Genomic DNA, 13,565 nt, shown 5'->3' on the forward strand with positions numbered 1-13,565 from the left:
AAAAAAATTTATAAAAAGTCATGTCATTAAAATGTCATAAGAAAGTCATAGTTTAGTATGTCATGGAAATCTAATTAAAAAGTCATAGTATAATATGTCATAAAAAATGTTATAAAAAAGTCATAGTATAGTATGTCATAAAAATGTCCTTAGTCATAGTATAGTATGTCCTAAAAATATTTTTAAAGTCATCCTATAGTATCTCCTAAAATGGTCATGAAGTTATAGTATAGTATGTCATAAAAAATGTCATAAAAAAGTCATAGTATATATTTTTTCGATGTAGTATGCTATGACTTTTTGTTTGACATACTAAACTATGACTTTTTTTTAATCACTTTTTTGGACTTTTTTTATCACTTTTTCGACATACTATCACTTTTTTGGACATATACTAAGACTTTTTATACATTTTTCGACTTACTATACTATGACTTTTTTATCACTTTTTTGAACATGCTATAATATGACTTTCTATAATTTGTTTTGACATACTATGATATAAATTTTTCGCCATGCTATACTATGACTTTTCGACATACTATACTATGACTTTTTTATGACCTTTTTTTGATATACTAAAGACTTTTTATATTTTTTTTCGAAATACTATACTGTGACTTTTTATACTTTTTTTCGACATTTTATACTATGACTTTATCACTTTTTCGACATACTATACTATGACTTTTATCAACGTACTATATTATGACTTTTTCATCACTTTTATCAACGTACTATATTCTGACTTTTTCATCACTTTTTCGACATACTATACTATGACTTCTTTATCACTTTTTTGAACATGCTATGATATGACTTTCTATAATTTGTTTTGACATACTATGATATAAATTTTTCGCCATGCTATACTATGACTTTTCGACATACTATACTATGACTTTTTATCACTCTTTTCGACATACTATACTGACTTATCAACATACTATACTGTGACTTTTTTATCACTTTTTTTTCGACATACTATACTTTGACTTTTTTTTATCACTTTTTTGAACATGCTATAATATGACTTTCTATCATTTCGCCATGCTTTCTATCATTTCGCCATGCTATACTATGACTTTTCGACATACTATACTATGACTTTTTATCACTCTTTTCGACATACTATACTGACTTTTCAACATACTATACTGTGACTTTTTTATCACTTTTTTTGACATACTATACTATGACTTTTTCGACATACTATACTTTGACTTTTTTTTATCACTTTTTTGACATTCTATACCATGACTTTTTTCCACATGCTATACTGTGACTTTTTAATCACTTTTTTCGACATACTATACTATGACCTTTTTTTGACATACTAAAGACTTTTAGAAGCATGGCGACTTTTTTTATCACTTTTTCGACACACTATACTATGACTTTTTGACATACTATACTATGACTTCTTTATCACTTTTTTTCGACACACTATACTATGACTTTTTGACATACTATACTATGACTTCTTTATCACTTTTTTTCGACACACTATACTATGACTTTTATCAACGTACTATACCATGACTTTTTCATCACTTTTTCGACATACTATACTATGATTTTTTTTTGATATACTATATTATGACTTTTTCATCGCTTTTTCGACATACTATACTATGATTGTTTTCGACACAATATACTATGACTCTCTAAAATGTTTTTCGACATACTATACTATGAATTTTTCGACACACTATACTATGACTTTTCGACCTACTATACTATGACTTCTTTATCACTTTTTTTTGACACACTATACTATGACTTTTATCAACATACTAATACCATGACTTTTTTATCACTTTTTTGACATACAATACTATTACTTTTTTTTAACATACTATACTAAAACTTTTTTCGACATACTAAACTATGACTTTTTTCGACACACTATACTATGACTTTTTTATACTTTTTTTCATGACTTTTTATTTTTTTGACATACTATAATATGACTTTTTTATGACTTTTTTTCGACATACTATACTATAACTTTTTTATCACTTTGACATACAATACTATGACTATTTTTTGACATACTATACTATGACTTTTTTCAACATACTATAATATGACTTTTTTATGACTTTTTTTCGACATACTAAAGACTTTTTATACTTTTTTTCGACATAATATGCTATGACTTTTTATACTTTTTTCGACATACTGTACTATGACTTTATCACTTTTTTGACATACTATACTATAACTTTTTTCAACATATTATACTATGACTTTTTTATGACTTTTTTTCGACATACTAAAGACTTTTTATACTTTTTTTTGACATACTATACTATGACTTTTTTCGACACACTATACTATGACTTTTATCAACGTACTACATTATGACTTTTTCATCGCTTTTTCGACATACTATACTATGGTTTTTTTCAATACAATATACTATGACTTTCTATAATGTTTTTCGACCTACTATACTATGAATTCTTCGACACACTATACTATGACTTTTCGACATTCTATACTATGACTTCTTTATCACTTTTGTTTCGACACACTATACTATGACTTTTATCAACGTACTATACTCTGACTTTTTTATCACTTTTTTGACATACTATACTATGACTTTTATCACTTTGACATACTATACTATGACTTTTTATCAACATACTATACTATGACTTTTTTCGACAAACTATACTATGACTTTTATCAACATACTATATTATGACTTTTTCATCACTTTTTCGACATACTATACTATGACTTTTTTCGACACACTATACTATGACTTTTATCGACATACTATACTATGACTTTTTTATCACTTTTTTTCAACATACTATACTATGACTTTTTCAACATACTATACTATGACTTTTTATCACTTTTATCAACTTACTATACTATGACTTTTCATCACTTTTTTGACATACTATAACTTTTTATACTTTTTTTTTCAACGTACTATACCGTGACTTTTTTATCACTTTTTTGACATACTATACTATAACTTTTTATACTTTTTTTTCAACATACTATACCATGACTTTTTTATCACTTTTTTCGACATACTATACTATGATTTTTTTTCAATACAATATACTATGACTTTCTATAATTTTTTTCGCCCTACTATACTACGAATTTTTCGACACACTATACTATGACTTTTCAACATACTATACTATGATTTTTTATCACTTTTTTCGACACAATATACTATGACTTTATCACTTTTTCGACATACTATACTATGACTATTTTTGACATACTGTACTGACTTTTTTATCACTTTTGTTGACATATGTCTTTTTTCAACATGCTATACTATGACTTTTTCGACATAATATACTAATACTTTTTATCATTTTTTTTGCCATAGTATACTATGACTTTTTTTGACATACTATATACCATGACTTTTTCAAACATAGGCTACTATACTATGTCTTTTTCAACTTTTTTTCGACATACTATATGACTTTTTCCAACATACTATACTATGAATTTTTTCATCACTTTTTTGACTTATTTTAACATACTATTCAGACTTTTTATACTTTATTTCAACATACTATACTATGACTTTTTTTGACATACTATACTATGACTTTTCATCACTTTTTTTCGACATACTATACTATGACTTTTTATCACTTTTTTCGACCCAATATGACTTTTTTCGACATACTATACTATGGCTTTTTCCAACATACTATACTATGACTTATTTATAATTGTTTTGACGTTATACTATTACTTTTTTTCGACATACTATACTGTGACTTTTTATACTTTTTTTTCAACATACTATACCATGACTTTTTTATCACTTTTTTCGACATACTATACTATGACTTTTTATACTTTTTTCAACATACTATATAACTTTTTTCGACTAACTATACTATGACTTTTCATCACTTTTTCGAAATGCTATACTGACTTTTTATACTTTTCGACATGCTATACAATTACTTTTTTCGACACTATTCTATGACTTTTTTTTGACATACTATGATTTTTTTCCCAACATAGTATGTTAAATAGGTGATTACAGCTGTGCCTCAGTGTAGTTTTAATGTCATCATAGTCAAAATAATGTTATTCTAAAACTATCTACCACCTATAATAATAACAAAATTACAGTCTCTTTTCCGTGTTTTCTCACTCATCAAGTCATGGCACTGTAAAGAGCTGCTAACGTGACTCCTTTACCACCAGAAAGTGTTGTACATTCTCAATAAACCCACATTTTTTAAAATGTTTTTAATTTATAGTTGGAAAATTACATCTTTACATGAGCCCATTTAGATGTTACAGGCAAAACAGGCATCTATGAGTAACCACAGGCACAATATGGGCAGACTCGTACTATACTAGATAATGCCACATGGAAAAGCTGTGGCCTCTGTTAAATATTGTATGTTTAAACTTCATGAGCTTGAGGCAGTCTGCTTCACATAGTTACCAACCTGCATTTGGTCATTTTATGACACAGGGGAGTCAAAAAAACTGTAAGGTAAATTTGGGGGTTTTAAATATCTAACTTATGTACAGGTCATGGCTCACTTAAAACAGGGATCACATAATTCCTTTATGCCCACATCCACCAACCTGCACCACGAAGTAATACATTTGCGTTCCACACTTCACAATCGTAGCAATGCCAACCCCCCATTTTAAACCAGTACTGTGCTTGACAATCAGTGGAGGAAACGTGCAAACTTAAGGGCAAAAACGATGTTGAATTAGGACACATGGATCAAACATCAGGTCTTTAACATCAAAATAGCCAAGAATACACCATCATAGAAATCCAACCTTCTCCATGCTGAATCATGTGTGAATCCATAGGTATTAATACAACCTGCCTTCCTCAGAAGTAATTTGGGATATGGTTCTGGTTTTGCACAAAGCTATGTCAGTTTCAGTACATTTCAGTAGATGATTAAATTATTTGCTGCAACAGTTACTGGTGAGGAAGGACAAGAATTAACTGGTAGCTAGTACAGACAATGGAAAACAAACTTCTTTGTCCATAAGGATACAAAGTTGAGTTCAAGAAACATTTATTTGATAAAATTCAAGACTTTCCAGGCTATTGGGAACCCTGTTAACGCAACCAAACAAGGATTGGACTGGATGCAGGGTGGTCAATTTTTCCAGGTTAGGATTTTATCTCAAATGATCCCTTGTGCATAATGGCCATTTAACAAAATAAGAAAAAGAAATTAAAAAAACGGGGGTGGGTGGGCATTGGAGGTAAAAGGGGTTTCCATGTACAGGAGGTATTTCATCTATTAATCGTCCGTAAGGTCCTGAACAAAAAGGACCTCGGATCGGCTGAGTCCTGCCTCTTTCAGTGTGGGAGGGTTGGGCTGCTCTTCAGTCGGAAGGCAGGGCAGGACTCGGCGAGGGAAGTTTGTAATTATCTGAAACTTCTCTGGGCTTTCTTTCAAAGAGAAGAGGAAGTCGTATATTACCTGTGAAAGAAAAAGTAGTCAGGTGAATTGTTAAATAACCACGAGTGGTAGTAGATATAAAGAAATGCTTTATAATGAGATTTTGTTTTTTTTATGTGCTTCATGTGAGATCCATTACAGTATCTGAAAAAAAGATTTTGTTCATATGTGGACCACGTAGCATTAGATTAACACATTTGTAATTGAGGGCAGCAGGAGGAGCTTCCAGATACTTAGCTGTACATAGGACATGGTTTGAAACGTGTGGATTCAATTTATTTGAACAAACTAGTGAATATCATTGTCAAATCTGCTCAAAACCACTGTAAGGTAAATCAGTCAGGGTCAACCGGGTGTGTACACAGGCTCTTGAAAGAGTGGTGCTTACTGTCAGAGACTGCCCAAAGAGGAATCGTCGCTCTACTCGTGTATCATTGGGCAGCTTAAACACAATTTTGACACTTTCTGGATCATCTGCAGGTGGCTCTGGGGGAAGACATTCTGACTTCCTCTCCTTCTCTTCTTCGAGTGTCTGGAGTCACAACAGAAATGGACAACATGATCAAAAAAGAAAGAATTGTAAATATGTTAAGAGACGACCGTCTCTTTAAAGTAATGTATTAGTTAAAGGTCTCCATGCATAGATGGGCATGTACAACATAATAAAGTGGAAAGTAAGACTCACTTGTCGTCTCCGCTCCTCAGCAAGAACACTCTGCCGGACCTTCTCCTCCTCTTGCCTCAGCTGCTCCTCCTCCTCCCTTTTCTTTCGGTCCTTCTCCTGGTCGGCACGAAGGGAGGCCAGGTAGGCCTCGTCCTGCTGCTGTCTTAGCACTTGGGTCTGGTTCCTCTCCTCCCTGAAACAAAGTATGATCTGTCCTTATAAACTGTGAAACTGTTGGGGTATACTAGCAGAGTGTGCCAATAAACAGAGAAAGATTTCATTTAATTGTATTTCATTTAATTGTATACTCTATTGGGGTGGGGGGGGAGTGATCTGGCTGGCATCTCTCCAGCTACCAGTCCACCTCCGTACTTCAGTCCATACGGAGATTTGAAGCAGCGACCCCTCCAGTTCCCAACCCAACTCCCTACGGACTGAGCTACTGCCACCTCACTGCCATTGATTGATTGTTGTCATAAGTGCTTTGGCTGAGTTTGTTTGCCTGGGTTTAAGAAGTGTCCTTCATAGTGCAAGTGTTTATAACTAGGATACTAGTCTGCATACAGATGTATTGTTTCTGCCAGTTGACCTCTGTCTATAGAAACAATGTAATCTGATTAGTAAATATTAACTTTAATCACAGGTGCAATGCTTATTTTGAACTAAGAATCAATGTTTTTTTTTTTTTTTTTTTTTTTTTAAATTGAACATCATTTATATATATTTACATATTTTGGACTGTAACTGTGAGACTGAAAATGAACTGAAGTGCTTAATCACTAACTCCAGGCCGTGACATTTTGAGGTTCAACAATCACAACATGGAACTTCCAGTCTACACCAAAGGAAATGTTGATGGGATGTCTTAAGTCGAGCAATCTATCTATGAATTTATTTACCGTTCAAGGCGCTCTGACATCAGATGGGTCTGGTTGGCATCCATGATGAAGGTGAGCTGAGTGATGAGGTCCTCTGGCTGAATGAGACCCTCGAGTCTGCCCACCACTGTCATCTTGCGGTCCTTCAGCATTATCATGGCCAGGAATGGGTAGGTGTTCTCTCGCAATGCTTGGGACACTAAAGCACACCCAAATATTACACATCAAATCTCCCTGTTTGAGAAACTCAACATGCATCTCTTTCCAGAAACAATCTCCCAGTTACTAAGGATAATCCACAGGACTTGCTTTCCTTTTTAATTTTTTTTTTTTTTATGATTTTCACAGCACACACATATCTCTTAAGTTCCTTCTATTAGGGTGACAGAAGTCTCAATGAGGAACTCAAAACCTGGGACTATAAACACAATAAAAGGACAATCCCTTCAGGTTAAACATAAGGAGGGGCACTTTACCACCTTTCAAATCCACCAGTTTGAGTTTCATACAGGGGATTAGGGCTGGGCTGTATATCGAACTTTTTAATTTCTATCAATATATTTATTATTTATATAACGAGATATAAGATGAGATCATTCTCATTTATATCACGATAGTCTGATGTTGCATTAATGACTAATTTCTTATGTAAAGCCATGATAGTGCATTTCTCTCGTAACCATGCCCCCACTCCCCCGCTGCGTCTGCCCGGCTCACTCACTGACAACGGGGTCCAACAATAAGGATTGCCCGATGCCCTGGAGCCAGTAAAACGTTACATTGGACCAGAAAATACAATCAAGACAGTTGCCCCATTGTGCCCGAGCTCGAAAAAGTGAGCTAGCGAGCGAGAGGCCTGGAGGTGTGCTCTACTCTCCAAGACTTCCTTACAGCAGGAAGACAGAGATAGGCTTGTTTACTTCATAGATGATTGGGTGCTCGATCCTAAAACAACATAAAAGTTGAAGCACAAGATAATATTCTTTGCATCTTGGAGGAAAAACACAACTGGGTTGAGAATGATGACTTGTGTTGTAACGTAGCTCCTTTGAGGAATAGCTCAGTGTGTAGCCTACTGTGTGAGAGAGAGAGCCAGAGAGAAATGGTGGATGTGCTCAGAGCAGACAGCTGTTGGCTATCGGAGCAGAGGAGGAATTAACAGTAAAGCTGTCCCAGTACAGTGTAGGTTTCACTGTTAAGCAGGAGACTAAAACCTGTTATTGTATTCCGTTATAGAAAACAACTGAAGAAATCTTTTTAGTGATAGGCGTGTTTTGATGGGCCGTTTACTTTGCATCGCCATTCAGCCTAAGAATACCGAGATATGATTTTTGGTCAATATGGCCCAGCCCTACAGGGGATGCATGTGTGCTTACATTTGTTAGTGATGCTAAACAGATATTGGTATTCAATCCTACAATTACAATATTGTTATTACCATTGCACTGTACTCATATTTAAATCCTAACATCTCTGTCTATTGACCGATACTGCACTATTCCTTCCCTCTCTTTTGTATATTTTTTGTAAGATTGTAAATTCTATTGTATTGTTATACTGTACACCATTTTTATATTCTTACCGTCAACTCTGTTTTTATTCTTAATACGTTAAGATAAGTTCTGCGCACGTGTTTTACGACACTGCCTGATCAGTTCTTCACTTGCGCGAACACCGGCAAACTTCACAGCTCTATGCACGCATCGGCGTTTGGACATTTCTGGTTACCAGAAGAAAACATTAGACAGTGACAGTAGACCGTTATGATGGCAGAGATGAAGTTTACAAGGTGTTTGCTGGAGTTGCCTAAAGTATCTGTTAATGATATACGGAGGGTCGTCCAGCCATCTGGATATTGAGCTACCATATTATGTAGCTCAATGCTGGACATTTCACCCCAAATTCCGGTCACTTTACTGTATTTGTATAGTATTTGGTTTAGAAGCCTTTATTGGTGATTTGTTACAGTACAAAGTCCTGCTACATACGTACATATATAGCTAGCTATATATGCTCCGCTATGTCGCGTTAGCATGCAGCTATAATAGTTAGCTATGAGTATGCTAACGTTAGATTGTAGTGGAACGAAGCAGCACTTTCTAACGTCAAATATCGCAGATAAAGGCTTCTGAACCAAACACTACACAATTGGACATGTTTCAGCAGGAATGTGACCCGGAATTGGGGAGAATTTAACAACATTGCCAGCTAAGATGACATGTTTACTGCCGTAAGCATGTAGCTACTATAGTGGTATACAGCAGTGGTGGCTGGAAGCGTTGTCATCCCGTCTTCAAAAGGACACTTATGTACGTTTACACTTCATCGCATTAATAATAGACAGTCTATGGTTATTAGTCAAGACGAAGTATTAAAAGTAAAAACATTAACAACACAACAACAACGTCGCTACACGGTTTTGGATCAGTGACAAGTCTCGATTGTTTGTAGCTATGACTATTGTATAATAAAGATTTAATAAAAAAAGTTGTGATGTTTGGTCGTAAAGTGTTTCAACGCATGTGTGGTACAAATCGCACAGGGACATTGTTAGTTTTCTACTACGTAACTATGTGCATGTGCAGAACGGATCGTACAGGTGGTACGGATCGGGTACTGACACCATGTTACATATTCATTAACAGCTTACACAAAAAATAGTGGGTTAAATAGCAATACATTTGCATACCTCTGTAGCCCTCAGGTTTGCTGGTTGAGCATGCCCAAAAGAGCATTCGTGTGTTGAGGAAGGTTACGACCTCTTCTGTACATAACGTGGAGCTAGGAAGTGACAAATCAGGAGCACAAAACAAACAATTTATAAGGGAACAAAAACACAGGTTACACATAAATATACTAATATCAAACTAGAGCTCATGTGCCTCGATAACATAACAACCAGACTGCGGCCTGAGTGAAGACAAATTCAAGCAACTGAAGGACAGAAACCACATGACACTGAGCAACAGCAGGCGCTACGTCTCAGGTGAAGTAGGCAAGTAAGGACATAAGTATCATACCGGCAAAACTGGTCAGTGTCTTGATGATCCTCCCCGTGAAGATACACTAATAAGTAGCGGAGCTCCCGTTTGGCATCATTCAGTGCCTACATGTTTCAGGATGAACACAAAGCAAAGCAACACATCGCAATTTCGCCTTGTCCACCAACTAAAGCAGAAAAAGATGCTAGTAATTGGCCGTCTGCTGTCTGAACTCACCTGGCTGTACGTTCCCTGGTAAAATACAGGGTGTGACCGACCATACTTCTCCTCAAAAATATGAATGAAGGACACAACATCTCCGACAGGGTCTGTCACACGACCACGAGGATCTGGCCTGATGAACCGCAGGGCAAACCTTGAAGAAAAAAAAAAGGAACATTGTGGCGATCAGTTACCTTGCGCTATCCAGCAGCTCAGAGTTTAAGTCAACGTGCTTGAATTACCTGAATATGTCCAGAAGTGTGTAATATGTAAATCTGAAAGGTAGCATTATCAAGTAGTAACTCCATCCTATTAATCCCTGAAAAGAAGAACCAAAACAGTCTATTATATTGAAACAGTAGAACATTCCAAGATATGTGGGCTTTCCTATGTTTTGTGTCATTAAAGTACAATTGAAAATGACGAAATCAATTAAAAAAACGAAACCCCTTAGACTGGACCTTCAAGGATTGGCTTAAAAGTAACAGTCACGCTAGAATGTGTCTTTGTGTCAAGCATTAGCAAAAGTTTTACAGAATATTGTTAGACAAATCCAGTATTTCTTTTTTTTTTTTGGTGAAAATATTTAACATCTCTGCAGACATTTCATCCTGAAACACAAACATTAAAAGAACCGGCAGACCTACCCTGGGTTGTGGCCTTGAGACGATGTAACTATATACTCTATGGTCTGCTGTATTGACCTGCAATGGTCTGGATGGTGGAGGGTTAAACACACTGGGCACTCCTTCTTGCTCATTGAGTCTGTCTTGCACTGCAGCCTGAAACATACATTTAAGCCCATCATTCTTGTGTCAAGTCCTTCAAAACAAACCTTCATAAACCAAAAAGAAAGAAATGACATAACTCAAAGCAAGACAGCACAGTTCACAGATTCTGTATAGTAATAACAATGTAAACAGAGCCATGAAAATCCAATTGTAAATCCTCTGAAACGTAAAAATGTCTGTCTTACCTCTATGTTCCAGTTATGCTGTTCTAATGTTCGACGACATTGGTCCATTGATTCCAAACCAGTTAGGTCCTGTTAGACATAAAAAGAAAGTCAGTCTAAAGGCCTTGGGTTACTCATAAAAGCACAAAGGCAAGTTTGTATAAAGTCAGGGTTTCCTTCAATAGCTTACAGTAGGGCTTGGCGATATGGAGAAAATCAGATATCGCGATATTCTTGTCCTAATACCTCGATGTCGATATTGTGGCGATATTATTGGGTTGACAATTGGTGCTTTAATTAAGAGCTAGAACAGTCTGGCAACACAAAAAATGACATAACTTTACTATAATGCAGCCTTTAAAACCAGGAAAAGACAACACTTCAGCCATTTACGATATTACGATTTCCAAAATCTAAGACGATATCTAGACTCATATCACGATATCAATATTGATATATTGCCCAGCCCTAGCTTACAGGCTACTGGTTTGCTGTGTCAAGTTCTTCATGAAACAAAAGTCAGCAAGACTTGTACTAGGGCTTTGTAATGCCATTACAATATCAACTTGCGAAATAAACACATCGCAAAAGATAATCAGGGATTTTTTTGAATTAGTTATAAGAGTATCAGTCGAAAACTGCACTTGTAACTATCATCCCATTTTTAATGGTGCCTTTTGTGTTCACTTCAATGTGTTCAATAAAATAATGTTGGAAATAAATAATTATAATTTTTTTTATTTCAACAAGCAATTTGTTGTACTTTGGCAACACAGCAGAAAGGCAGAACTCAGTAACGTTATTTGTTTATTCATTTCAAGTAATGTCGTTATCGCGATATACAAAAACGTTATCGCTATCGCATATTTTCCTCATATTGTGCAGCCCTAAATCGTACAAAACTAAACTGTCTCAGCTGTCAAAGAGTTAGAATGAAATAATTAAAGTAACAATACTATTGAGTTGAGCAGAAAAATTAACGTCAACATGCACAGAGAAAAAAAACAGTTCAACGTTATACCAAGCATGATGACGTTACATGTTAGCTAGCACCCAATATGTAACGTTATAGAAGTAAAGATAGCTGGAACAGGCTACATATTAAAGGGGGAGGAAAGTTGCATCACTCGTATCATCATAAAACCAACAATTTAATTCAGCATAGCTGAAAACAGTTGTGTCGCGGAGAAACATCAGTTCGATCATAACTGCTTTGCTAATGCTAACTCGGAGAGCTAGCTATGATGCTAACTCAGCAAGTGTTCAGTAGGGAGCGTCAGTGGACACCTTCCGTTAGCCAAGTTCCCGTAAAGCCAAAACGATATTAAAAACAAGTGATGTTGGTTAACAAAGTGGGATTTGCTATACACCTTTGAGTAAAATATAACAAACGTTAGGTTAGTTCAGTCCACCCATAGCCCTAAAAGTCTGCTAACTAGCTAGTTTGATATCTTAGCTAACGTTAGCTAGCTTTGCTTACGTTAGCTTTGACTCAAGTTGACGTTGACGTTAGCGTTAGGGGGCTGGGGTAAGTTGACTATGCAAAACGCGTTTAAACACGGACAATTCCACCTATTTACAGTGACTCTTTATCAACGAAAGTGTATTAAAATGAGGTTTCAAATGGACACATGTTAGTGTGGATTAGGCTTTCTACCTGAAACTGAAGGAGTTTTTCAGTCTGCGCCTGAGACAACTCTGGCTCCTCTGGCGCCGCCATCTTACCTCGCCAATCATCTAGCAAGGCGTAACAACGTCAGCTGTCTTTTCCTGATGCTGGCTGTGCTCTCAACCTCTGCGGGCTACTGCCGCCTAGCTCTCTGGATGTAACCCGTATGATCACCTCAGAGCTCTGGATTATTATCATGGTCCACAATAATCTATCAAATTGATTGTATTATTTGCATGGACCTTCTTTGACCCCTAACTGTAACCGGGGATGCAAACAAACAATTTGAAAAAAATCTCATGACATTTTATAGACCAAAAACTATTGTTACCTAATTGGTAAATGTCAGTTTTGTTCATATCATTGGTGTTTTATCTCATATTTACTAACTCTAACAAAAAAGTTATTTTAGTTAGCACTAACAGCTGCCTATCTCCAGAATGCAGAATAACCGAAACAGTAACTTAACACCGATTTAATTGATATTTACAGTTTTGGTTTTGCTACCAGAAACACAAGTTATATTTCTGGAATTAAGGAAAACAAGCTAAGACTGAAAGGAAAAACCTTTCTGAAAGACTTTAAAGCAAAGTTTCTAGGAGTGAGGCCAGCACTTTTTTTATTACATCTTTCCCTGTCACTCTCTCATACACACATAAACAAACCGTACGCATTTTGTACTAGTGAAAAAAAATGCATTTATTTGGCCGTTCGTGGTTTGATTCCCACAATCTTTATCAAAA

General features: G+C 35.5%; 1 protein-coding gene across 1 annotated transcript; it reads right to left on the reverse strand.

Moving 5' to 3' along the window:
• Window positions 1-4,753: 4,753 nt before the first annotated feature.
• On the reverse strand, window positions 4,754-12,918 carry faf2 (Fas associated factor family member 2). Its single transcript, XM_078260960.1, has 11 exons — window positions 12,811-12,918; window positions 11,175-11,243; window positions 10,846-10,980; window positions 10,441-10,517; window positions 10,214-10,352; window positions 10,016-10,101; window positions 9,685-9,776; window positions 7,017-7,194; window positions 6,139-6,310; window positions 5,842-5,985; window positions 4,754-5,474 (listed from the first exon to the last, which is right to left on the reverse strand). The coding sequence occupies exons 1-11, from the start codon at window positions 12,871-12,873 to the stop codon at window positions 5,292-5,294; spliced, it is 1,338 nt and encodes a 445-aa protein (XP_078117086.1). The 5' UTR covers window positions 12,874-12,918; the 3' UTR covers window positions 4,754-5,291.
• Window positions 12,919-13,565: the final 647 nt, after the last annotated feature.

Source organism: Sander vitreus, chromosome 10 (assembly GCF_031162955.1).
Source record: "Sander vitreus isolate 19-12246 chromosome 10, sanVit1, whole genome shotgun sequence".
Taxonomy (NCBI): Eukaryota; Metazoa; Chordata; class Actinopteri; order Perciformes; family Percidae; genus Sander; species Sander vitreus.

What these genes read in the sequence shown, in the direction of transcription:
- faf2 (XM_078260960.1), bottom strand. Translation starts at nt 12,873, where the DNA reads ATGGCGGCGCCAGAGGAGCCAGAGTTGTCTCAGGCGCAGACTGAAAAA. An exon ending in AGCATAACTGGAACATAGAG is followed by an intron (nt 10,981 to 11,174) that starts GTAAGACAGACA and finishes TGTATGTTTCAG; the next exon opens with GCTGCAGTGCAAGACAGACT. An exon ending in TCTTTGGGCAGTCTCTGACA is followed by an intron (nt 5,475 to 5,841) that starts GTAAGCACCACT and finishes TTTCTTTCACAG; the next exon opens with GTAATATACGACTTCCTCTT.